This window comes from Patagioenas fasciata, chromosome 22 (assembly GCF_037038585.1).
Source record: "Patagioenas fasciata isolate bPatFas1 chromosome 22, bPatFas1.hap1, whole genome shotgun sequence".
NCBI classification, from domain to species: Eukaryota; Metazoa; Chordata; class Aves; order Columbiformes; family Columbidae; genus Patagioenas; species Patagioenas fasciata.
In genome coordinates this window covers 875,794-902,764 of record NC_092541.1, presented here as the reverse complement: position 1 = coordinate 902,764, position 26,971 = coordinate 875,794, and the positions used below count along the sequence as shown (strand labels likewise).

General features: G+C 45.0%; 2 protein-coding genes across 7 annotated transcripts; one reads left to right on the top strand and one right to left on the bottom strand.

The window, feature by feature from the left end:
- Positions 1-874: 874 nt before the first annotated feature.
- DDX42 (DEAD-box helicase 42) lies at positions 875-17,994 on the bottom strand. 3 transcript variants are annotated; one of them, XM_065856009.2, is made up of 18 exons: positions 17,867-17,994; positions 14,982-15,218; positions 14,318-14,468; positions 13,656-13,717; positions 12,568-12,604; positions 11,165-11,314; positions 10,092-10,196; positions 9,803-9,922; positions 8,902-9,078; positions 8,146-8,274; positions 7,184-7,283; positions 6,622-6,669; positions 6,452-6,549; positions 5,403-5,679; positions 4,523-4,749; positions 3,863-3,973; positions 3,370-3,471; positions 875-2,913 (listed from the first exon to the last, which is right to left on the bottom strand). In XM_065856009.2, the coding sequence occupies exons 2-18, from the start codon at positions 15,200-15,202 to the stop codon at positions 2,164-2,166; spliced, it is 2,865 nt and encodes a 954-aa protein (XP_065712081.2). In that variant the 5' UTR covers positions 15,203-15,218; positions 17,867-17,994; the 3' UTR covers positions 875-2,163. The 3 variants fall into 3 exon arrangements, with proteins under 3 accessions (XP_065712081.2, XP_065712082.2, XP_065712080.2); XM_065856010.2 differs by lacking the exon at positions 17,867-17,994 and adding an exon at positions 17,135-17,240; XM_065856008.2 differs by lacking the exon at positions 17,867-17,994 and adding an exon at positions 17,056-17,151.
- CCDC47 (coiled-coil domain containing 47) lies at positions 17,177-26,731 on the top strand. 4 transcript variants are annotated; one of them, XM_065856012.2, is made up of 14 exons: positions 17,177-17,284; positions 17,888-17,951; positions 19,576-19,838; positions 19,941-20,048; positions 20,222-20,396; positions 20,697-20,818; positions 21,405-21,470; positions 21,822-21,923; positions 22,249-22,359; positions 22,939-23,024; positions 23,603-23,661; positions 24,392-24,501; positions 24,673-24,840; positions 25,140-26,731. In XM_065856012.2, the coding sequence occupies exons 3-14, from the start codon at positions 19,581-19,583 to the stop codon at positions 25,218-25,220; spliced, it is 1,446 nt and encodes a 481-aa protein (XP_065712084.1). In that variant the 5' UTR covers positions 17,177-17,284; positions 17,888-17,951; positions 19,576-19,580; the 3' UTR covers positions 25,221-26,731. The 4 variants fall into 4 exon arrangements, with proteins under 4 accessions (XP_065712084.1, XP_065712087.1, XP_065712083.1 ...); XM_065856011.2 differs by lacking the exon at positions 17,177-17,284 and adding an exon at positions 17,317-17,495; XM_065856015.2 differs by lacking the exon at positions 17,888-17,951 and having other exon boundaries at positions 17,194-17,284.
- The last annotated feature ends 240 nt before the right edge of the window (positions 26,732-26,971 follow it).

Here is a 26,971-nt window from a genome sequence, read left to right as displayed (position 1 = left end):
AAGCTAAAATACAAAGGGAGTCACAAGGATTAGAAAGCACAGACCTGCGAAGCGGCATTTCTAGCTCTGCCAGGGAGGGGTGTTTACTCGCTCGGGTCTCAGGAGGCTCCTGGCAGCTGAGAGAGGGGTGAGGAATTTCAATCATCCCATGGAACAGCAGAGGGACGCGGGGAAGAGGAGAAACCCCCGCAGCTCCGCACACGGGGCCCGATCCAGCAGCAGCGAGTGCAGCCCCAGAAGGGACGGGGAACCAACCGCTTCCATTACGGAGCTGCTTCTTAATTTGTTCTGAAACTCAGAGCTTTAATTGTGCTGAGTGATCAACCTGAAGCATAATAAGGAAAGGAGAACCCAGTAGTTGCTCCTAAACCTCTGCCACACTGGCCCTGCAAAATCTTTGTAGTAAATCTGCAGAGCACAATCAGCACAATGAGGTTCCTGCCCAGACCATGGTTGGATAACTAAAGGCAAAGCTGATCTAAAAAAAGCGATCAGATCCAGTTGGTGAGGGGACCCAAATGTTGGTGCCTCAGCTGAACCCACACCACGTGCAGGTCAGATCCAAAACTGTCACCGAGTTCCCTTTGCAGCTCCACCAATGACCCCAGGAGAGGCTGGATGAGCAACGCGCCCTGGGCTGTACCCTTCCCCCTTGTAAAATCCCTTCCCAAGGAGTATCAAAGCTCAAATACGATTTGCAAAGCAGTTTGGGGTGAAAGACACTGCAGAAAAACACAGGAAGTTTTCTATCAACTACAACGCACAACTTCTGGTGAAAGAAAGGGACACAGTGAAACCTCCAGGCAGCCAAATCTCCATCAAACGCAACAACAGCCCAAGGAAGAACTGGAGAATAAAAAGCACGTGCTAAATATTTTTGTCCCAGTAATAAAACATTTACTAGAGCAAGCAGAAAGTAAATGCACAGCTGATAAAGAAAACATCACAATCTCACAAAAAACCTGACAGTTTCTGATCCTTCTTTCAGTAGAAACAAGACAGAGGTGGGTGCTGACATGTTTCAACAAGAGTTCTTCCTTTCCTTGGTGGTGCAAAAGAAACAAGTTAAAAAACGGGTAATACACACGAGTTAAAAATGGTCAAGCAAGATTTTACAGTTTTCAGTACACGTGTCCAATGTGGGGCCATATTCGAGCTGTTCCACTCCGTCAATCGCTTTTCAAGTTCTCCCTAAAGGCTTCTGAGCAGTAGGTCCCTGAATTTCTGAATGAAGCCTCTTAGCTGTGCTTCATGGGGTCGCCAGCCTCTCGACTTCTGTGGCGTATCTACATTTTTTCCCTTTTTTGTTCTGAATTTGCAGCAAGCACTCAGCCCCCTCATAACAGAGGGCGCACAGGCACAGCAGAGAGAAGTTTGCTATGCCAAATGCAGGTTGGTAGGAAAGAAGAGGTTCTTTGAAAGAAAAAAACACCTGGGCAATGGGACTGGGATTGATGCACTGACCACAAACCAGCCAGGGAGTCCATCCTTCCCCCCTGTGGATCTGTGGTCAGCTGGGCTGCACAAGGATCCCTTGAACAGCTCCAGGAAAAAGCTTTTAAAAAGGAAATAAAAGAAAAATCAACTTGCTTCATCCCACCTTCAGCAACACAAACCAATACATTCTGACTTGATGTTAGGGGCAACGTGGAGACCAAATTGTTTAGGGGTAAGAGAACACGTGAAGAGATTGGGGAAGAACTCACCAGACCAAACAAATTGCTGAAAGATTAATGTTTAACAGGCGGGTCCTGAGCATCTCTAGATGGGCTGGTTTTTTTAAAGGTGAACGCTGGTTAAGAAAAGACTACTTTATACTTCTATGGACAACAGTTGCTGAACATTCCAAAGGACACGAAACAGCTTCTTCCTCATCAAGAAGATCTGTTTGCATCTGGCGGAGAGTCACTTGAGCACTGAATGTTTAAAAGCAGAACCCAGGGAGCTTTATCAAAGTGATTTCCCTTGGACTAAGCACTGTGTGTACACGTCTAGAGTGAACCTGTCTGCAGATGTACCGGCCCACGCCTGCACGGGGAGTTTCCACTGTTTCCTTCTCCTCCCCCAGCTGCTCAACAAACAGTTACCAAAAACCCCAAGAAATCCTCTGGAAACAAAAGACAACACTACCCGCAGAGATCCCAGGCTGTGAAACACCAGCTTTTAACTGTCCCACCGGCTCTTCTTACGTTTTGGGGGCTCTGGGACTGCAAAACCATCTGTCTTGTTGTCTCGGCTGTTGGCATCCTTCCTGTTCTCCCCATTCCTGTTCTCGTTGTTCCTGCCCTCGGTGCTGTTCCTGCTGTCACCGTTATTGCGATTGCCACCGCCCATATCAGCGAAGTGCCGGCTTTCAGCGTGGCGATGGTTGTCGCCGTGTCGGCCCTCTCCATGGCGATAAGCGTCACTGTGGCGACCGCCTCCTTCTCCGTGGCGTTGCACATCGTGGCGTTGCACATCGTGGCGTTGCACATCGTTGTAGCGACCGCCTCCCTCTCCACGACCGCCTCCCTCTCCACGGCGCGGGATTTCGTTGTGGCGACTGTTCCGGTTGTCGTTGTATCGTTCTCTGACAATGCCACCGCCGCCACCAGCAGCGGCCACGCCGGTGCCGCCGCAGCCGATGCCTTCTCGATTGTTGGCGCTGGCGCTGGCGTTGTTGAAGCCCTGCGCTCCGCCGCTCGGGAAGGAGGGAACGCTGCTCAAACTCCCCGTGCTGGTGAAACCCGGAACGCCCTTTGCTGCGGCGGCGGCTGCAATCGGGCTGTCAGGATTTGCAGCGTTTTGCTGTGCTGAACTTGTCGGTACCGAGTTCAAGCTGCCAGCGCTGGTCCAGCCGCTGGCACCAGCAGCGGAGCTCCCAGTTTTTTGGTTATTTAAGCTTGCAGCAACAAAGTGGCTCTTGTACTGGGACTGCCGGCAAGAGACAAAAAGAGAGCACGTTTGCATCCATGCTGCACCACACAACACACAATCATCGTGCACAACCTGCCTTAAATTCTGGGAAGCCCCTAGGAAAAAGATTTCCTGTAAAAAGTCACTCCTGGAGTGATCACATTCCTGCTGTGCCTACCAACACAGAATTAGTAACAGATATTTGCTACCAGATCACAGAAAGGAGGGAGCTCCTATATTGTGGGGCTGATTTTTACACTGAAGAGAAAGGATTTCTCCATTCCCCATTTTTTTTGATTGCAATTACACAATTGCTGCTGAGCAACCTAAGTAGGATCAAGCCTAGGAGCAGAAGGCAGAAGGGGGGGAGAGCAAAGGGGCAGCAGAAAGCAAAACAAGTTTGGCAAATTAACTTTTCCAGGTTATGTCCTTTCCTCTTGGGTCAGACCTTGGAGTACGAGTGACCAAACCAACCTGGAAAGCTGCTTTCATTGCCGTAAGCCTGTCTCCCATTGCCCCAGTAGATGGTTTGTAGGCCTCGTAGTTACTCATCACGCTATTGTTGTTTCCACGGTCCTGAGAAAAAAGACAAAAGACAACTGGAGAGATTTATCCACACAGAGACTCCTGATTCAACCGATCTCTGAATCTACCCTGACCCTGCGCTCAGGAAATACACCCACCAAGGATGACGAACCTCTCTGAAAACCTTCCCTCGTTTTGGAAAGGATCTCCAAACCTTCTGGATCCCCATGGCCCTAAAGGGGCGCTTGACAAGGGGATCAGAGCAGGGACAGTTTCACTTCAGATATTTCTGATACCAACTCTGAAAGGTCCTGAGCTATGAAAACATTTGAAAGCAGATGCTAGACTCCAGTACTAAGATTTTTTTAAATTAAAGAGTAGTCAACACTAAGTTTAAAAGTTCCGAGAATCTGTAAACAGCTTCTTCAGCATCTTTACTTACAGAATTTTCTGATCCCAGACCGGGACGTTCACGGTACCCTAAACCACCACCACCGATATTCAGCTTCTTGCCTTTTCCTCCTTTGAAACGTGATTTCCGGAACCACGGGTTCTGTACAATAGAAGGACAAATGCTTCTCAACACAGGGAATAAGAAGCTCCATAAACGCACAGAATGAGGCTTGGGAAAGGAGGATTTTGAGCATTTCAAAAGAAAAATGTAAATACACTGTTTCCTTTCTAACAACGCAGCTGTTGCGAGGGGATGGGATGGGATGTGACAGACAACAGTGCTTGCAAGCTAAGCTGCAGAAAGTTCTGACATGGGGGGTCTGAAGCTTCTTGTTATAAACACTTTTTATGAAAACTAATTTTTTGTCCTGAGCTTTTATCCATTTTAAAGTTTTCTGGGTTTGCATTCTAACAAATCCAGACAGTGGACCCGGAGTGTTCTGCTGCCATCAGCCAGATCACAGCTCCTAATTTCCTAAGCAGTGCCTGACTCCAAAATAGATTGGACAAAGGCCATTAGAAACACTATAGATTGTCAAGAGGTCACTGCTAACACACGATGGAGCCAGAAACAAGTCCCTGAGCTCCTGATTTCGTGCTAATCATGGAAGGAACCTTCCTCTACTCAAGGAGCTTTGCTCGTTCGTACCTGCATTGCTAGATCCAACAGCTCTTTGGAAACGTGTTGATTAGCGCCTTCCAGGTTCCTGACCAGATCACCGGCAAAGTTACTGTCTTTGGGAGTCAGCAGAGTGTAGGCAACGCCCTTCTCGCCTGCTCTGCCGGTACGACCGATCCTGTGGGTGTGCGTGTCTATGTCCCGAGCCACGTCGTAATTGATGACGGTCTTAATAGAAGGAATATCTAACCCACGGGCTGTAATAAACATCAATAGAGCGGTAAGTGTGATTATCCCAAATTAACTCAAAGCAATCCCATTCAGACCAGCACACCGTTCTGCTCCAGCATACGAAAGGAGTTTCCACAGAACACACTCCCATTAAGACACCCCTCAGAGGCTAAAACTCTTGGTTATTTTAAGTGTAGCAATATCTTCTCCAAGAGTAGCATGTTACACCAATCTTGAAGTTCCCAGGGTTGGAGATGGAAGAGATCTCTTTCAACAACTGTGTTTCCAAGAAAGAGAGAGGGCTTTACTAAAGGACACTGAAACTCACTCTTTGTTCAGCTAAACGTCTGGGTACAAAAGCTGTTCCAGAGATGGCTTCAAGTGTGTCCATTTCTTCTTCATTTAAGCATGTGCAATGTGTCATCCGAATAACAAATATCAACTACTTCCTTAAGAAACAGCTTATTTTCTTTCTTTATATTAAAACATATCTGCCAGACTGTAATTTAAACATCACTAGAAGACGTAAAACATAAAACTCCTTGCTAACACTGTGTATGTCCAAAAAAAACCCATCTGGAACACAGAAGCCAACCTTGTTGCTTTCACTGAAAAGTGTTAGCCCTTCTGCTGATATCCACAACTCGTACGAGCTGCTGTTCCTTAGAACGTTTCATACCTGCCACATCAGTAGCGACCAGTATCGGGATGCCCTTTTTCTTAAACTCCGAAATGACTTTATTCCTCTCGCTCTGGTCCATGTCACCATGGAGCAGCCCCAGGCTATGATCCTCCTGTTTGAGGTTGTTGGCCAACTCCTCTGCATTCGCCTTCTTGGTGACAAACAGGAGGACGCTCCCAGAAGACGTGAACTCCACGAGGCGCCGAGTCAGCCAGTTCCACTTGCTGGGGCCAGAGGGGAAAATCTCCACAATTTGAGTAACGTCTTCATTTGCCTAAAGGGAGAAACAAGCCATAAAGCAGGACAGAAAGGACAGCGTGGCAAAGAAATACAGATGGCAGAAGAAAATGAGGGACTTAGGTGTGAGAATAAAAAGTGACCAAAATTCTCCTTTAAGAGAGGTTTTGGCTCTCATCTAACTGCTGATCACTTCCACAGTGCGGAGAAGACAGAAGTTAAATGAGCTGCTCTTCGCTAAGCCGAGAGAAGCCAAGCGCAGCCTTTGCCGTGACGCAGTTCAGCGCCCCGTTGATCTAAAGATGGGTATCGCAATTTAGATGCTCTTGTGACAGATGCCGTTAACATCTAAAATAGAGCGTGCGGGAGCAGAAGAGATGGAGGGGCTGCTCCTCAGCAGAAGTTATTCACGTGGCGATCAGAGGAGGAAACCCCGTGAGCTGTGACGTGGAGTCAAGAAGAGAGGAGGCGTCTCAGTTCCAAATCCTTTACTGCAAAAGCTCTAATTCAAATTTTGAGAGAAAACAAAAGGATGTACCCATTGATTCAGCCCAATTAAAAAACCACAAACCACTGCATTAATGCATCACTCCTTGAGGAAACCTCCCATCACTATAAAAATATTTGTTGGCAAAAAGCAAGCTCAATTAAATTTAAAAATAAACAAAAAAAACCTTACTATTTTTTGCTAAGCACAAAGCATCTGTTCTTAAATATAAATGATGACCACTGCAGTTTAACAGAAATTTCAGGCAGCAGAAACAGGATGGTTCATTTCTCCAGCTGGCTCAGAAAGAAGGTGGAATTACCTCTCCGATGTCTCCCTGCACAACTCGAATTGGGTCGATCAGGATATCTCGAGCCAATTTCTCAATCTTCTTCCGGAAAGTGGCGCTGAACAGGAGGGCTAAAAGAAAAACAGTATTTCAACTCCTTGAAAAATGAACTTTCTTTGAACTTTCTTCCTGTTTATACTTACTCTGTCTGTCAGGACGTACGTGGCTCGCGATTGATCTGACCTGATATTCTGGAAAGGAGAGGGAAAAAATGTTCAGATGAGCATTGTACACTCATTATTTAGTAGAATAACTCAAAATACAACTTCATTGCTTTATTTAACAATTAACCACAGCATGAGCAAGTGCCTCTCACTCAATATTTACACAGAACCACAGAGTGTCAGGGGTTGGAAGGGACCTGGAAAGCTCATCCAGTTCAGTCCCCCTCCTGACACTCCCCCTTTAGATATCTGTAAAGATGAATGAGTCCCCCCTCAGTCTCCTCTTCTCCAGCTCCAGAGCCCCAGCTCCCTCAGCCTTTATTCAGCAACTTTAAGATACAAATCAGGGTTTCTGGACTTCAGCAAAACAGAGCTTTGCTCATCTCTTTATAGTAACAGACACCAGACCATTAAATAGGACTTTTGTCTATAAGGGGTTTGCTTGATGTATTTTCAAGTATATGGGTTATAAACAGTCGTACAAAGATGGGAACTGGACCAGCATCGTTTTCCAAAACAGCGACCTTTGTTCATCACATACCAAAACCCATATCGAACATCCTGTCAGCTTCATCTAACACAAGGTAAGTGACTCTTTGGAGGTTTGTAGCTTTCTTCTTCACATGATCAATCAGACGACCCTTTTAAAGAAAAACAAAAGCCAAGCTTTTAACGCATATTTAGAAAAATGTCAAAATATGCAAGCTTTAAGCACTTAACTGCTCCTTACCCTCACTTACAAGAGATTTAGAACAGAAAACATCTCAAGGCTTCAGTCTGGAAGTGTCGATATTCAAGTCATAGAAAGAGACTCTTCAAACCCTCACCAACTACGCCTGACAAGCTGAATTTTAGGACTGTTTTTTTTTAAGCTGAACAGTGCTGAGATCATAAAATTCCTCATTCTTCACTACAATTCCATTTTAAATGTGAACTGGCTACTTAATCCCACAGTTCCTGGCAAGGAGGTGTTTCATATTTTGTTTTCTTCCCTAGTACTCCAATAAATAGCCACAATAAAACTTCCTCCAGCATTTGTTGCTCAGTTTTGCCTAAGTTCATAATGAGCTTTTGCAATGAGCAAAACCAGTTGACAATGGTGCTCATTTACATCACTGGTTCAGCATCAACATCTGTTCTGATTCAGGATTTCAGCTCTTCAGTGACTCAGGAGGATCGCACTCAAGTTCATGGTATTCTGGGAATTTCCTTCATTAATTTAAGGCTCATAATCAAAAGCTGGTATCACACACAACTGACACTGATTCAAGCAGATCTCGCTTCCTACTCTGTCTTCTACTGGAGATCATACCTAATATTTCACTCAGTTTCTCTTGGGAGAAGAATAAACCCAGTATATTCGCCCTCAACATCTGATAACCTGCAAAGAATCTGGATTTCAGTGATCAGAGAACAAATCCTGCATCACCAACAGTAATGAAAACCTGTCTCAACTTCGGTTAAGTAACAAAACCACGGCACTGGGCGCATACAGGTGCTTACCGGTGTGCAGACAACGATCTCCGCTCCCTCCTGGAGGGCTTTGGCTTGCTCCCACATGCTCCCTCCTCCGTACACGGCTACGGAGCGCAGGTTATACGCCTTACCGAAGCGCTTACATTCAGAATGGATCTGAGAATTTTAAAGAATGCACATCACCCTTCATGTTAGATCTAGGAAAAATATCCCTACCTTGGAAATATATTCCAGCTCCTAAAAGCCACTTTTCAGCTAATAATTTAATGAAATGATTCAGAAAGCCTCAGGGCTGAATACTTCAATACTTGTGGATAATTTCCAATAAATAATTTGGGAAACCTATTTAGTTCTAATTTAACCTGCAGGCTCTATCCTTTCACACACAGGATTTGTGGCTATGCATCCACAGTATTCTTAATACTTAGGAATACTCACCTCCATCCCTGGAAAACTGATGTATAAGTTGGGGAATGACCTATTAGAGAGCAGCATAGGGGAAAGGGACCTGGGGCCAGCAGGGTGAGCATGAGCCAGCACTGGGCCCTTGTGGCCAGGAAGCCAATGGGACCTGGGGTGGGTTAGAAGGGGGTGGTCAGTAGGTCAGAGAGGTTCTCCTGCCCCTCTGCTCTGCCCTGGGGAGACCACACCTGGAATATTGTCATGCTCCTAATGCACAGTTTTGTCTGATAGTTTACCGAGGTTCTCTGGTAACTTCTGCCCAGAATTTTGTCATCATCCATAAGAACAGCATGGAATGTATATGCTTCTATACACGCCTACCTGTTGGCAAAGCTCTCTGGTCGGACACACGATCACGGCAATGGGACCATCCCCCAGCTGAAGCTCCTTTTGATCCATGATGTGAATCAACATCGGCCAGATGAAAGCTGCTGTCTTCCCACTTCCAGTCTTCGCTATCCCGATCATATCTCTGCCACTGAGGGCAACCGGAACACCCTAAAAATAAGGAGATTCTAAACCCATATTATGCCTACCTTAGCATCTTTGTGTGCTACATTTTATGTGAAAACTCAGAGAACACAAGAAAAGCGTATTACAGAGGAGTCACAGCAACATACACCAATGCTTACACAGTTTTATTGCCAATTTCAGATCTGAATTAGTTTGTTTCAAGGCCTGGAAGCAATAATCATGTTATGACTGTTGGTGTCCTACACTAATCAATGTTTGGGCACAGTAAGACATCCCAAGGATATATTTACTTGTCCACAAATACATCTCATCTGGCTGTAAGAACACTAAAACCAAATTCTCTGAGCCTCTTCTTTCTGTAACCTGAAGCGCTCAGTTCATCCCTACTGTCGCTGTAAGGACCTTGGTTATAATCACATTATTGATCGCCGTAATTACTTATGGTGATCAATCTACATATGCAGTAGAATCCCTTTTGCTTGCACGGTTCTTCAAGGAATGATCAGTTAAATGGTTCAGCTCTCAGGGCATTTATTCTAACTGCCAATAGCAATTTAAAAACTGTCTTGTTTCATAGTTCTTCTAGTTAAGAGACTTTCAAACAGAAGCCGTTTAAAAGCACAAATTATTCTCCTCCATGACAGCTCTACATAGGAAACTAGAATTGTACACATTCTCACACGCACCTGGGAGCTTTGCCTGTGTTCTATTAGCTCTGCTAAGGTGTTAGAGACGCAACAACGCTCACCTGACACTGTATAGGAGTGGGCTGGGTGTACTCGGATTTCCTAATTTGATGCATAAGTTGCTCATCAAACCCAAAGTGAGCAAAACTACTGGCAGGCCTTGGAGGAGCAGCACCGGAGACCTTAGAAACAGAAAGAGATGCTTGTTCAGTAACAGTGTAAGAAAAACAAAGAGCAATCTGTACAAAAATGAAAACAAATGCATGTCTCTACCTCTGTAAATGGCTTTTTATTTTTTGAATTAAAACTGTTAAGACAGTGCCAAAAAAAAAGCTTTTATGACCAGCTCACCCGGAGATTCAGCTTGTGACGTAACTCCACCACTTGCTGCGGGGTGAGAGTGGTGATCTCCTCATGCTCATCGTAGAAATTTTTCTCAAACGGTGGATATTCAATCTGAAAGGGAAATTAGTTAGTCCAGGACTCAAGATTCTCTCTGTACACTTAGTTTTGGAAGGGAAGGGTCCTTTTGAGAAAAAGTTCTTAACTGTTGGCAAGAACATTTGTTTAATATGAAGCGATTTCAAAGATTTGTAGTATGACTTACGTGGCTCAGCACTGAAATATTACAGAGACAGAAGCGTATTAGGTTATAAGTTGGGGAATGACCTATTAGAGAGCAGCGTAGGGGAAAGGGAGCTGGGGGTCCTGGGGACAGCAGGGTGACCATGAGCCAGCACTGGGCCCTTGTGGCCAGGAAGCCAATGGGACCTGGGGTGGGTTAGAAGGGGGTGGTCAGTAGGTCAGAGAGGTTCTCCTGCCCCTCTGCTCTGCCCTGGGGAGACCACACCTGGCATATTGTGTCCAGTTGTGGCCCCTCAGCTCCAGAAGGACAGGGAACTGCTGCAGAGACTCCAGCGCAGCCACCAAGATGCTGAAGGGAGTGGAGCATCTGCCGTGTGAGGAAAGGCTGAGGGAGCTGGGGCTCTGGAGCTGGAGAAGAGGAGACTGAGGGGGGACTCATTCATGTTTACAGATATCTAAAGGGGGAGCGTCAGGAGGACAGAGCCAGGCTCTTCTTGGTGACAACCAGTGACAGGACAAGGGGCAATGGGTACAAACTGGAACACAGGAGGTTCCACTTAAATTTGAGAAGAAACTTGTTCCCAGTGAGGGTGGCAGAGCCTGGCCCAGGCTGCCCAGGGAGGCTGTGGAGTCTCCTTCTCTGCAGACATTCAAACCCGCCTGGACCCCTTCCTGTGGAACCTCAGCTGGGTGTTCCTGCTCCGGGGGGATTGCACTGGATGAGCTTTCCAGGTCCCTTCCAACCCCTGACATTCTGGGATTCTGTGATATTCCAATCTGCTCTTTAGCTCCTGCTTTCTAGAATGCCTCAAAACACAAAGGAATAAACTTCCTCCTACCTCTGAATGGTCAATAGGTGGAAGAGGATCAATGATTTTTTTGGACGGAGCAATTGGATTCCCATCACTATCATACTCCAAGTTATCCTCTTCCTCTTCTTGGACCACACCAGCAGTAGGGTTTTCGGCCATGTAGCGAAAATAAGCTTCCTGCAGCAAAACATATTGGTAAAATCACATACAACAGAATGCAAAAATACTACATTTGTTGAAATGATGCATATGCTAGATGGCTGTTTGCTTTCACACCCACCATTGAGGAAAAACAAACCAAACCAACAACAAAAACATTCACTAGAACTGATTCTTCTAGTAAATACCAACAGTTACGTTCAAAAGAAGGACAAGTACAAATGAAGAGAACAAAGCGTCAGACCACAAAACGCTCTCAAAACCCAAACTTCTTCTCTTACATGTCTTCTTAACTCGTTCTAAGACTTGTTATGCTTAAACAGAATAACCTATTCTTATTTCCACATGAGCAAAGTACAAATGCTGCAGGTTTTTAAAGAGATCACAATGTTGCTAAGCATATGACATTTACACTTTTTTAAACACATTATGCTGAAGAGTTTCTCCACTTTCCCTAACTAGACTCTAAAAAATTAAAATATTTCTATTTTTCATTGAGAGACTCAACAGCAAATGGGAAACAAACTGTTTCAGAAAAGCCCTTCAACACAAAACCAGGTTGGAAGTCACTGTCACCTTTCCAGCTTACAAATCAGTACGTGTCTCTCAGAATCCCTCTGGCACACCAAGACACTCTCCTGGAAGAAACACCAGTCTCACTTGACCAAACTGGAAGCAAAGACCTAGAGGTGAGACAACCCTGCTACGCTCTGCATTACTGCAAGTAATGCAACAGTTATTAATTACAAGTTACTAGCAAGGTACATTTTGAAATGAAGCTTTTCCTCTTTGTTGACTGTTTCTGTTACAGTGATGCCTACAACCCTCAGACAGAATTGGAGCTCCTCTTAAAACAAAGAGCAAAAAGCCTGATTCCTGCCCTTAGTAGAGAGGAGATTTCACTGCGAGCAGCCTGCACAGCTAACAGCCTCTCCCTGGTGCTCCCTGTTAGCTGATTCTGCGAATTTCAAATTTGATGAGACTCTCAGATACCTGTATGGGAAGTTGAAATTCCAATTGACTGAAAAAAATATCTTCTCAAATTGAGTGAAAAAGAACAAAATTGTCTCCTAATAGATATTTCTTCTAAGTGAAACACCCAAGGGTAGAGACAGCAGGGTAACAACTAGAGTTTCCTGCTGAAATGTCTGGATACTGCATGCGATACCGGAGCTTGCTTTGTACCTAGTAGTTACAGATCTGGGGAAGGAAGATTAAAAAAATAACAAAACAAACAAAAAAGAAGATAGAAAGACTGCATAGGAACTCACTTGGTCATCTTCCTCTTCAATGTCATCTCGAATACCCCTGGAAAAACAAGCGGAGAAAAAAACTTCCCTGCAAGTGTTCCACAAACTCAGCTCCATACTCGCATTTGATTAGTGCTGAACTCCGTATTTGGTGGACGACACAACACTAACACTCGGTAACATTCATAATCCCAACCCATGGAGTTTTTATATTTGGTGCCAACCATCACAGCAACCCTGCAAAGACTTATTTTTACTTCTATTAATGAGACTGAAAGATTAGGACTCCGTCTTCCCAGTAGAAGCCACATCAAAGATCATCCTGGTCTAAGCTCTTGATGCTACAGAAGTCTCATAACTGAAGAGGAATATGAGCCAGGAAGAGCAAATCCAGTTCAGAACTTCCCCAGGTGGTGACTTGGATCCGGTGTTCTGTTTCAGGACCAGGTATAATCTGATCAACCCCATGCAATGCAAATTCTACCAATGTATCTGACATTTATATAAAAAATTAACAGCATCATTACTTCCTTGGTCAAAACAGATAGATAAGCTCTAAAAATGTAAACTGTTTTAAAAAATGTGAACTGTTTTTAAACTCCAAATTTAGCATCTCATTGTCATATGCTACCTAATACATCAGCTCTACAGGGAACGTCTTAAAACTTCGTTCAAGTTCAGAGGAATCTCCAGCACTACAGGGACAGCAGCACTGAGTTATCCTGCTCATGTAAACTTAATTTGAAAGCAAAGCATCCTGATCACTGCAAGGATGAGGAAAGAAGAAAAACTATTCAGGCCGATCTGGAAGGTGGTAGCAGAACAATGTGCTGCCCCAGTTTGTGTGGCCTAGAAAGGCTTCTCATGTGAGGTAACTGTCAGTGCTGTCACATTTTACTGTACAATGCCACCACGGGTTCTTCCCTCCTATCATTCAATTTTAATTGCACAGAGCTTTACCCATGGGAGATATCATGCACTGATTAATGCTGTTTACTAGGTATATATTATATTGTCTACAGAACAACCATCATCAACAAAATGCATTGGGATTCTCTCAGCACCATACAAGACACAGGCAGGCATGGGAATTATAAAAGAGAACTTACTTAACAATCTTCTTTTCTTTGTCTTTATCTTCAAGTCTCTTCATGTCTCGAGCAGCTTGATCCTAACAGGTCATAAAATTATGACATGTTAAAAAAAACAAGATGGTAAAACACGGGAGGGAAAAACTAGGCTACCATGCTACAGAGACAACCATTTTTGGACTAAACTTCCTCTTCCTCTATATCCTAGTATGCTAAACAAATTCTCCTACTAATTCCTTTGAAATGTATATACTGTAACTTTGTGGCAATGTTGTTGAAAAAACACATTCTCTGCATTCCTCCTGCAAACACTGTGATAGAATCCAGCTATAAGAGAACTGTAGCTAAGAAACAGTTCATGATAAATACAAAACATTTCAATTCAGGTAGTGAGAAATGCACAAAACCTTAATTTCATACTCCGAGACACACAAAGCTCTTTGCTGTATTGTTTTGACACACTCAAAGCAGTTAAATCATTAAGCTATTGTAAATCATGTCCACTCTCTCCCTATCTAATCCATCTTTGAGTTCTAATCAACACAGCATCTTGCATAAAGAACAAAAGGTAAGTGACATTCTGAATGCAGCTGCCAAAGCCACGAGTGACATTTGCTGCTCCTGACTGGACAGAAGCACGGCCAGAGAAATTCATCAACATTTCACGAGTCGGGTCTTGCCTCCACTTCGGCCATGAACGCCTCCAGAGGATCGTCGTCGCTGTCAGAGTCTGCCGATTTGGAATGAAACTGCTGGCGAGTGGGGGAATTCTCTGCGGGAATGTACGGCAGCTCCACATTGCTGGAATCTTCCTCTTCATCCTCAAAGTATCTGAAAAGAAACAAAGAACGGCCCAGTCAGCACACAGTCTACAGCACCACGCTGCCTTTTGTGGCTTCTGAGTTGAGACTAAGTTTCCCACACTGAGATGGATAATGAAAGTCAGTATCTATCTAGGAAAATACGTTGAAAAGTATTTATTTCTTTATGATTATTCATGTTGTAAGCTAAAAGTGGTGGTAGGGCAAACAGATGTTATGGAACTGATCATGATGGGTTGACACCCATGGGAAGGGGAAATAGCTGGTCCTGGGCAACACCAAAATCTGCTGCAGAGCAGGGATGGGAGTTCCTGCATGCGACTAACTCAGTTTTTCTTGATACTACTACCATAAAGCTACGGGGGTTCTGTTACACCGTAATGCAGCGCTAGGTTATTTATCCTCCAGCAGACTTCTCTAAATAACTAAACCGCATAAATGTCACAGATACTTTCCCTGACCTTGGAAACTTTAAAACAGTAAAATCTAGAGCTGGATAAACACAGGAAATAACCCTACTTACGCATTCTCTTCATCAAAATTTGCTCGCTTTGACCCAATTTTATAGAAGGAAGGCAGCTGAGGAGGTCCTGATTTCGCAAATGCAGCAGAAGAGCCGGCTGTTCCAAAAGCACTGTGAGACTGCTGAGAGAGCTTGGGCTCCTCTTTCTTCCCAGGAGTTATGGCAAATCCACCAAAACCAAAGCCTCTCTTAGTACCAGGTCCACCTTTATTCCAATTCATGATGTCCCCAGTATATCTGTTAAAATCAGAATAGATAAATTAATCCCCTCTCTGTTTTAGGTAGTTATTATACATAATTGTCACAATTTTTCCTGTAAGCAGATAACTTCAGTCATGATAAAGGGATTTGTGGAAACGTGGCTGACAAGTGTTTGATCTGTTTCCCAAAAAGGATCTGGGCTTTGTTCTTTTCTTGTAAGTATGAACATACCCACAATTTGAAAAAATAATAAAACAAGGAGGTTGTCTGTCGAAACAGTTGATTCCTTAAGCATAGTTAAGATGTTGCCTGTCTTGTCTGTTTTGCAATCTAAGACAAACAGACCCAAGGCCAGAACTTTGAACATCAGGAGGAGCAAGAGATGAAAAGTAAACTCCGTGTGTATTTTCCATGTCTGTACAGCCCCATCTTTGAGCGTTTCAGGGCTTTGTAAATACCACACTACTGCCATCCAGACACCTCCAAAAAGCAGGCCCACAGCAGCACACGACTCTGGTACGAGACAAAGCACAAAAAAAATCAACCCCCTCTTCTTATAAAAGCACCTTCAGCCATATAAATGCTCTCCAATCTACATTTTTCAAACCATGTTTAAATACTCCATGTAACATGCCTGCTCAGAACTTGGTTTTCTGAGTTAAAGAGAAATCTGAACTGATATACTAAGATTTTACATTTCCCATTCCAAGGGATTCAATGATTTCACCTGGGTTGTCACGTAAGTCATACATTTAAGGCAGCAAAAGCCAGTACAACACTCATTGTTTCCAAGTGTGTTATAATTAAGTGGCCCAAAGGCTACAGATCTTATTAAACAAATCCTCATATTCAATGAGAATCCTCCAATTAGATCAGAATTCACTGTCAAGAGAAACAACTTCAAAATAATCCGTAAGTTAACACTCCTACTGCTCCCTGTGCAGCACATTTACTAGCTTGGGACTTGTTCAATAAATCTGGAGTCTGGACCACAGCTCCCTAGGAGACTCTGGGGAGAACTGCTGTTCAGTTCTCCGCGGCAGCAGCTGACTCTGGTGTCGTGTTCTCCCACTTGCACTGACACAGGGCGCAGCTTTCACACCTGTGGATGCCTGGCAGATAAAAGATCAAAATGTACAACAACCAGATGAAAGGTGGAACTTTGCACTTCTGCTGCTGATGGCCCAGTGAACAATCTTTTAAGTTATAGCATCTAATTTTCAGAATCCTTCCTCATTGAACTTACTGATTTCCCCCCTCCGCCCTCCCACCACCCCAGAAAACAAAATCATTATTTTATCCTGTTGTAAGTACGAAATTTGGTCTGTTTGCCTATGGAGCCCACTGGTGAGTGTACAGGGAGGGGGTTCCTAGAGAACAGCAGAGACCGCAGGTTGACTGGTGAGGCTCTGCTTCCCTGCAAATGCCGTTCCGAGGGACAAGACGTGAAGGTACGGGCTCTGTCCCCAGGCTCCCTGGATCTGAGGGGACATGTCTCAGCTGCTCCGGTTTCGGGCGGTCGCTGAAGAGAGAAGGGACACCCCACCCGCCGAGACGGACCTCCCCTGGACGCAGCGGGGCAGAAGCCAGGCGGTCCGGCAGCGCGGGAGCCCCCTGCCCCGGGACAGGTGCTGCGGAGGGAGCCGCAGCTCTCCCGGGACACCGGGCCCTGCTTGGGGCCGGTAGCGGGGCGCCTCACAGGCCTTCCCGCCCGCGGGGCCCCGGCACGGGGGCGGGCCCTTTGTGCGGGCCAGGCCCAGGCTGCCCGAGCCCGTACTAGGCCGCGGTCCCGCCACCTCCCGCCTGCGGGGACCGCCGGGGAAGGAGCCGCTGAGCCGTCCCGGCCCGCCCGGCCCCGTGCCTCCTCACTCACCCCTCGGGCACCGCAGCCGCCTCTGCCGCCGCTTCCCCGGTTACCGGGGTGGGGGGGGGTGGAGACGCGACGTACTTACGCGCCAGCGTGCGTACGTGACGCGCTGACGTCAACACGTCCCGCGGAGCATGCGCGTTAGCGGCAGGTGAAGCCACAAGAGGAGGGCGGTAGAACCAGGCAAGACGTGAGCGTACCGGACCGCCCTCACTGGCAGCCCTGGGGCCGTGCGGTGGGTACCGGAGCCCGGCTACTCCCTCAGCCGCGGGGCTGTGAGTTCTTTTCCCGCTGCCCGCGCATGTATACCCGCACACCTGCGCACTTCAGCGCGGGCAGCCCGCAGTGCGCATGCGGTACGGAAAGCACGTAGGCTGCGCCGCTTGCGGGCGCTCAGCGGAGCCTGGAGGGCCGGGCCTTAGCGGCGGCGGCGCCGCGTGACTCAGGTAACGCGGCTCCGCGGCGGCGGCTCCGCACCCGGCCGGGGTGGGACACCCCGCTCCCGCCCCCCGGCCGGGCCAGCCTCACCCCCGCCCCGTCCTCACTCCCCGTTACTGGCCACCCTTGGCCCCGTAGTGCCCCTGAGAGGCGGCCTGGCCCTGAGGGCGTGCGGGGCCTGGGCTGTCACCCGCCGGAGCAGGAGGTGCTGGCAGCGGGGCTGGGGGGCGTGGAGCTCCCGGCACCCTCTGTGTGGCCCCCAGCACCTCTCTGGAGCCCCCAGCAACACCTGTGGGGCCAGGAGTGGGACAGGGGGATGGCGAAGCGTGTGTGTGGGGTAAGAGGGGGGCCCCATGGAACTGGTTTCCCCCTCACTAACCTTGACTTGTATCCCTGGAAGGAGCCGTGAGTGGAGGCGTCTGCCTGGAGCCCAGGGATCTGCAGGACGGGGAGTAGCTCCTGCGGTGGGTGTCCCTGATTCAGCGGTTCACGGCAGGGGCCAAGTGCCTCTCCATTCCCTCTCCCCTGTGAAGCTAAAGTCGGTGGTTTATAGATCGTGGAGCTTCTGCTTCATGGGGTTGTTTGTACGTAGAATGCATTCTGCCTGTGACAGATGGCTGAGTTAGGAGCGTGTTCTACTTTTCCCCTCTCTCTCGTTCAACTGTCTTCTGGAATCGGCTGCAGAATTTTATTTTGCATAAAGCTTTATGGAGTTGGAGGGTCTTCTGAAAGTGGATATGCTCCGAGAGTCTCGAAATTCACATTGTGAAACTGCTGGGGTTTGGTTGAGCAGGTGGCTCTGTTGTCCGGGCGTTTTTAATTTCTGAATCCAAATCATGTAAATAGTGTTTTTTCTGTTTAGATTAACATGAAATTGTGGCATACCCAAGCAGTGTGCTAAATTCACGGGCTCTGCCTTGATGTAATTCCTGTCTTTAATGTTCTTGGGAACATGTTCTGTTGTTTTGCTAGAATGAGAACCCTTTGACAAAGCATTTATTTTAGCCGTCCTTGTCATTCGTAGCAGTGGGTTCCCTGTATGTGGTACTCAGAGGAGTGCTGGTCTAATTTAGGAACAAATTCTTTCTATTTCAAGTTTTTAAGAGAACAATCTCATTAACATTCAAGTTCCCACTCAGATGTGGTTGCGGGAGGGAGTAAAATGAGCCTTCCTGCCAAGTCTGACGCAGCTGATCCTCTGTAGTTGTCTGTGAAATGCAGCAGGAGGGTTCTTTCTGCCTTTTCAGGCCCTCGGTTTGGATCCTGGTAACATAATCCTCGGTGATGGACAGTTTGAGCGGGAGACAGGACTGGTTTGAGATTAAGCAGAAAAGACACAGGAAGCTGAGGGTAAAAAAGGGTGAATGGCTAAACTGCAGGTTTCTGGGAGATCTGGGGAAGGAGCTTTAGTCTCATGAGCTGCAGTTTACTGTTGTTTTGGAGTCCGGTGCAATATCCATCCTCTTCATGCTTTTTATTTTTGTGGCATTTACAACAAAAGACCTCTAACCAGAAATAGCGCTGAGATGTGATGGGACCTGATTCTGAGCGTGCAGTCTAGAAAATCAAGAGATGAGGACTTCTAAAAGAGCAGAGGCTATTGGAGCGTTGCTGTTTAAATTAACTAAGGGTGTTTTAATATTTACTGCTGTTGTTACACATTCACTCATCTGACTGTGTCTAATTGCTAATTAATAACAACTGTAGGCACAGTGTGTGGTCTTTGAAGTGAGGTGGCAGCGCTGACTGACTGAGCGATGCTGTTGGAGAGTCAGTTTTAGAACAGAACATCTTGGCTTCCAGAACTTGCTCACCTGAACCGCCTGGCCAGGTGTGAACGTGCTGCTGCCTCAGCTGCTCCTGCTACAAGCAAGAGAGTCTAGAACCTCAACTTCAAAGTGATTTTTTTTCTTCTAAGAATATTCACTTTACACAGAAGATTGCAAGATCAGGCAGGGGTTTATTTTTCACTCTGGTCTGACCCTGACAGTGTTTTTAAATTGTTCGTGGAAGTTTGCCATTACTGGAGGTGTCATGTAACAAAGTCGTTAAGGATTTTTTGCAATGTTTGATTTTTTTTTTTTTTAGTGAAAATGAAGAATTTATATATTTTTATTGCTGTCCTGCTCATCCCATGGAGTTTTGCTTTGGCAAAGTATGATGAATTTGAGGATGGAGACGACATTATGGAATATGATGATAATGACTTTGCTGAATTTGAAGACGTTAATGAAGATGCAGTCACCGAGTCTCCTCAGAGGATCATCACTACAGAAGATGATGAAGAAGAAGCCACTGTAGAGCTTGAAGGTCAGGATGAGAATCAGGAAGACTTTGATGCAGATACACAGGTAGTGCCTCATCTGCTTCTTCTGGGTGTTTCTCACCTTATAGTTTTGGATTTTGCTTACTGGGTGTTGGATTTTCATGCTGTTTGTGATTTTGTCTTTTAGGAAGGCGATACTGAGAGTGAACCATATGATGATGAGGAATTTGAAGGCTATGAAGAGAAACCAGATGCATCTCCTAGCAAAAATAAAGACCCCATAACAATAGTTAATGTAGGTATAAATGTTGATCTGCTTTCTATTTAGTGTTTCATCACTTTTTTTTTAAGCGGTATGCTAGTAATGTCATTCATGTTGGGATGAAGCTTCTCCAGCCTTTTCCAGATTGTTTGTGTATATGGTATCTGCTCATTCAGTGTGTAAAAGTTTCCATTTGCTTGCCGTAGGTCCCTGCTCACCTTCAGAACAGCTGGGAAAGCTACTACATGGAGATCCTGATGGTAACAGGTCTTCTTGCTTACATCATGAATTACATCATTGGGAAGAACAAAAACAACCGTCTAGCTCATGCATGGTTCAATACTCACAGAGAACTGCTGGAAAGTAACTTTGCTCTTGTTGGTGAGTCCCATAATGACTAAGATCTGTTTTTGGTTTGAATAAAGCTGGTTTTAGAGCAGCATGTAGGCTATGGAGAAGAGTAACTTTTTCTACGCAGAGACATGATGGCACTAATGACAGCTTTGTGTCAAACAGCAGTACCGAAATTACATTATGGGGTTGTGGTATAAATTATTGAGAACCATCACAGTGATAGTGAAGTTATCCAGCAACGACTGAGCTTGAAGCCTGCTGATGAATGTCGGTGTTTAAATTTGTGGGGTTTAGATCGTAGTTCTCTTTCATTGTTGTTTTCTTCAGGGGATGATGGCACTAGTAAAGAAGCTACAAGCACTGGGAAACTAAATCAAGAAAATGAACACATCTATAACTTGTGGTGCTCTGGAAGGGTGTGCTGTGAAGGAATGCTCATCCAGCTAAAGGTAACGATGAGGGAGTTTGTACCTGACACCAGTTTTCAGGTTTTCCATTCCAGCATGAGCAACAGAGTCCCAGCTCAACTCCTTCACTCCCATTCAGAGATGGGGTTCTGAATATGGACCCGTGAAGGGAATTCTGGTTGGACTAAAGATCTGTACAGGCCTGTATTGTGCCCACTGAATTAGGTAAGAGTGGATGCTTACAGGAGGAGTGTAGAAACCAGAAGTATCACATAAACGGCAGTAACAGGATGCTGAAGAGAGAGACTTTAGTGTGTTGGATGAATGGGCCAACAGGAATTCCAATGAAAAACAGCAGACAAATACAAAATACTGCACCTGGGATGAAACACTGGTTCAGCTCCTAACTTGAGGGAACAAGGCCCTGAGAAACTCATTTAATGCAGAAAGTAGACCTGCTTTTGAGCAGTACAGGTGACGTCCAAAGGGCCCTTCAAGCTAAGTTATTCTCTGAAAGACATCTACTTACCACTGTCCTCTCTTTCTTTGAGCCCCACTATCTGCCAATGAAGTGCTGCACTCAAGGTGTATTTAACTATCTTCTGTGTTTATGAACTTGTGTTTTTAGTTTCTCAAGAGACAAGACCTACTGAATGTTCTTGCGCGCATGATGAGGCCAGCTTCTGACCAAGTGGTATGTACTCAGCCCTTTAGATGAGCTGTTGCGTTCTTTCGGTTCCGCTCTGCTGCTTTTGATTGTTCTTATGACACAAGTGAGCTGCTAGGTGTCTTTTTATAGTATTTCATATTTTCCAGTTCAGGAACTGTCAAAAGATTCGGAGAGAATAATTCATCTTTCTTTTCTGCCTGTGAAATGCAAGCTGCTGATGGCTGGGAATTGTTTTATCTAAGGGGTTTATTGTTTGAGTGGTTTTGTGAACAGTCTTACCGTGCTTCAAGACCTCATCTTGATAAAAGGTGGTTTCACAAAAGGCAGAGTATGTCATGTAAATCTGATCAGGGCTAATAACGTTCTGTCCCACAGCAAATAAAAGTAACAATGAATGATGAAGATATGGACACCTATGTGTTTGCTGTTGGAACAAGAAAAGCACTGGTGCGACTTCAGAAAGAGATGCAGGACCTGGTATGTTCACATCGGGAATACTAACATGATATATAATAGGATATAAGAACCTCTGATCTGTAGATTGCTTACTTTCTTGGGAACACTTGTGACTGACCTGTTGGAATCAGTGTGTGGGGAAAAGATATTACTAACGACTATTGATACTGCATGCTTTAATTTATGCTCGACATGTCTCCAGCCAGACTGAGTGACTGAGTGAGTGGATTTTTATTGTTTCTTATCAGGTACTTTTAGTGGTCCCACTGTTCTGGAAGTGTTTGGTCTGATAAGATACAAGCTTGTGTTTGTTTTTCTTTCTTTCCCTATGTTCTCTTTGGAACAGAGTGAGTTCTGCAGTGATAAACCTAAGTCTGGTGCAAAATATGGGCTTCCAGATTCGCTGGCTATCTTGTCAGAGATGGGGGAAGTCACAGAGGGAATGATGGACGCTAAGGTAATCCTGAATTAATTAGTACAAACCTTCTATGGTAACCCTCTCACAGCCTGTACAAAACAGTTCTAATCTTTATCTCCTGTAAATATCACAACAGGAGAGCCAAGTGGCTCTAGTGAGACCTAGAGAAATCAAGACCCTAAGGAAGCTTAAGGGCTGGAAGAAGGATGTAATTCTCACACCTTTATTCCTTTTACATAACAACTGCTATTCTAATGTGAACTGCAGACTTAAAACTGCCTTTCAAAGCCTGGCAGTTACTTCCAACAGCCAGTTCGAAGGAGGGTGTTGATGGCGTGTCTGCAGGTCCTCAGAGCTGACATCTGTTATCAAATGAATTGGAAAATCTGTAATGAGAGTTATGTATCTGATATCCGAGTTGCTCACGTTAAGTCCATGCACTGAGGCTCATTCTAGCAAAAGCTGAAAACCCTGACAGTTTAAATTTTACTGTCATTATGACAAGCTGAGCACAGCAATGTTCTGAGTGATACATGGAGACTTTGGCAAACCCACATGGAGTGGGTAGGCTGCAGATGGATTGGTGTTGGCAAAAACTAACCCCAGTTTCTCTTTTAGATGATACATTTCCTCACGCACTATGCTGACAAGATTGAGTCCGTCCAATTCTCGGACCAGTTCTCCGGTCCAAAACTTATGCAAGAGTACGTATAAAGCCAGATCTCTCCTCCCAGTAGCTATTGTAACACTAAGCAAAACAGAGGTGAACAAACTTCTCTGTAGCGTGAAGCCTGCTGGAATGCACACAAAGAGAAACAGGGAGCAAAGGTGAAACAGGTGAATAAATACACCCTCAATGCTTCCAAACGCTGTATTAGTTTAGAAGATACAGGTACTGTATTGTGTTAATATTTATTTTAGTGGGCTGGCTACATTGTAGTTTGGGCAGCCACAAATTTCAGGTAACACCTTGCAGCTCCAGTGTACACAGCTGCATGGAAAACAAATGAGTAGTTCCCCTAAAGGTATGGGGCACATTACAGTTTAAAGGCCAAGAATACCTTTTCACTGCATGCTTTTGACCAAAATACTTAAGGAATCTGAATAGTTTTTGAAGCTTAAATTTGGGTTACAGCCAGGCTTTTAATCTCAGTTACTTTACTTGAGTAGTTTGCAAGTGTCTCTTGGTTCTTGACGAGCTTTTCCCTAACAATGTTGGGTATTTTGTGTGCCTGTATTTTTCTTCACTCATTCCAGCCACTTATTTTTTCTTTTCTACCAGGGAGGGTCAGCTTACAAAACTGCCCGAAACTAAAAAGACACTTTTGTTTACATTTAATGGTAAGAGAACTGGTGTAAATGGGTGTGTGTGTATTCAGGAGTGTTGTGCTTTTTTTGTGCAAGTCCCACACTCAATTTCTGTTATCTGTAGAAGACAATATATGATGAGTGCCTTCTGTGCATGTAAAAGCATCATTGATTAATTAACAAGTAAACAGAAGGCACCAGTAACACTGGGGACCGGATGGCATATTGTCATGATAACAGGATATTCAATCTTGGTGTTACTGATGTTAGTTCATACTTGGATCTCTGCTGGTGGTTGTGTGAGGTCAGCGTTGGAAGATGGCTTGTCCTGTCAGTGGTTGTCACCGAGAAGAGCCTGGCTCCATCCTCCTGACACTCACCCTTTAGATATCTGTAAATGTGAATGAGTCCCCCCTCAGTCTCCTCTTCTCCAGCTCCAGAGCCCCAGCTCCCTCAGCCTTTCCTCACACGGCAGATCCTCCACTCCCTCCAGCATCTTGGTGGCTGCGCTGGACTCTCTGCAGCAGTTCCCTGTCCTTCTGGAACTGAGGGGCCACAACTGGACACAATATGCCAGGTGTGGTCTCCCCAGGGCAGAGCAGAGGGGCAGGAGAACCTCTCTTAGTTGGTTATGTCCTTCCTAGAGAGGAGGATAAGAACATCCTTCTTTCACGAATTGTGTGAGCAATAAGGAAACCACATTACAGGAAGTAGAAGAATTCTGCCAACCTCTCTGAATTAACAAGAAGCTCTTTTATTTCAGTGCCTGGTTCAGGCAACACTTCCCCAAAGGACATGGAGTCTTTGCTGCCTCTGATGAGCATGGTTATCTACTGCATTGACAAAGCAAAGAAGTTCCGGCTGAACAGAGAAGTAAGTAGTGCATATTGTTCTGTCTTCTGAATATTGTACGAATTGCAACCGTTACATTAGATCCTTAATCTTAAGATTGGGAGCCATATGTTTCTACTAAGACTATCAGAGATAGGTTCCCCATGGGAAGGATGCACTGTATTAACTGTATTTGCTTTTCTCTGTGGGAAGGGTAAACAAAAAGCTGATAAGAACAGGGCTCGCGTGGAAGAGAACTTCCTTAAACTGACTCACGTGCAAAGGCAGGAGGCTGCCCAGTCCCGTCGAGAGGAGAAGAAACGAGCAGAGAAGGAGAGAATCATGAATGAAGAGGATCCTGAAAAACAGCGTCGGCTTGAGGTGAGATGGATTTGGTACTGCAAAATTTCTCCTTTGGTATCTCCAGGGCTGCATGTAGGTATTCCAGCAACAGCCAACTTTTGATTTCTTATGGGCTGGAAGGCAGACAAACTGTCAGGGTATGTGCTGCCAGTTTCTGAAATATGTGAAGGCATCCAGTGAGGAGCCAGCTCATGTGGTCCGAGATGTGAACCCAAGTACCTGAGGGGTTTTTTGTTGTTTGGGTCTTCCAAAATGATCAACTTGCTCTTTGAAGAGCTCACCCGTGTTCATTCCAGTCTCTGTGTCCTTGCCTACAGGAAGCGGCTTTGCGGCGTGAGCAGAAGAAACTTGAGAAGAAGCAGATGAAGATGAAGCAAATCAAAGTGAAAGCTATGTGACTCCAGTGTGAGAGGCATCTTAGTGCCACCTGCAGAATTTTAATTCCCAGGGTACAAAGACCTACTGAACTCCATAATCCTACACTTCAAACACTAACAGCCATTAAGAGAAATGTTCCTTGCATTGGTGTTACTTATTTAAGTATTACAGCAACATGCAGGTGTACGTAGAGAGCTTTGTCTCAGCAATTTTATTCCAGGTGGTATAAATTTTTGCTACTTGTCTGTTTAAGAAAAAAACTGCAATATTATTGGATGCTCTTTGTCCTTTGTTCTTTAAAAACAGAAGATTGTAAGCCTGTCCACGTGTGCTGGTAACATATTCATGCTTTGGTTTTAAACTTTGGTTTTAGTTATTGGGAGGGACAGTGGAAAAACTTAAGGGGAGGAAAACTGCACAATAAACATTTACTGTGCATTTATTTGCATTAAGCTTGTAAAGGCACAAAACTTAGAGCCTTCCATACACAGTATGGATTCTTCAGGGATTTAAGTCCAGTAGCATAGAAGTAATTTTTTTAATTTTTTTTTTTTTTACGAATGACAGACTGAAACAGTATTAGGTCACCTGTGGGCATGATTGGCATGTGCATAAAATTACATGGGTTAGATATGAGGGAATGGAACACGTGAACAGTTTCCCACTTGTGGTTTTGAATGCTGCAAGCTTAATACAATGTGAGGCCTGTAATGTCAGTATGGTGTTTCTTCAGGAGTGAGTGCATGGTGACTTAGCAGCTTCAACCCGCTTTCCTTGAATATTTTTAACTGTACAAGTTTGCCTGAAAAACTTTTCTCCTGATCTCAGCAGCTGCTTTCTAGTTCACTCCAGCCAGAAGTGAGATTCAGTGAGGTATCTGCAATTGCCAATTTCCCCAAGCAAGTAAAAACGTTTCAGAGGACACATATCCTCTTCATCTGGCAAATGATCACTTCAGGTTTTTGAATATAAATGGGGAGAATGAAGTGAATGCGCCTGTGCAAGCACTTCGCTAACAGAGAGCTCTGCATTTTATAAATGCTTCCAGTCTAGAAGGCATTTTATTGGTGCTTGTAACAGACTTTTAACAGTTTTGTGGGGAAACAATGTCTTGCATTTTCTTGTTCAATACTTGGTGTAAACTTGGTACTGAGGCAATAAGAATGAGCTGCTGTTGAAACAGCAATTGCTTAAACGTCTTGTTCCAGCATGGGGTACTTCACACTGATTTAAATGCAAATGTCTGTAACCTGATACATGCAAATACATTAATTTTATAATGGTTGGTAAAATTATTTAAAACCAAAACTAATGCAGATTATATGAAATTTCAGCACTATTTAGCTTTAAAGATTAATACGGTATTGTTTCACAAAGGTCTTTGAAAGGAAATATTAATTTGTGCTATTTTGAGTGAATGGACGGCTTTCCTGAAGTCCCATACATTTGTGGGCCATGGCAGCTAATTTTGTAATACAAACAATCTAAAGAAGAGTAAAATATAATTAAAACACTCCACCTGCCTACTTTACTTGGCTGGACTCCGTGTTCCTTTCATCTCGCAGAATCTCAAAGCTTTGTCAGTGTAAGTATTTTAACGTGCAGTAGCTGGTGTTCTCTCCGCTGTGATGCTGGGGGAAGCGATTCCTCCCCAGGAGGACAGTGAGGCCTGAATAGGCTGCCCCGAGCAGCTGTGGATGCCCCACTCCTGGAACTGTTCCAAGGCCAGGCTGGATTTGGCTTTGAGAGATGTCCCTGCCCATTGCAGGGC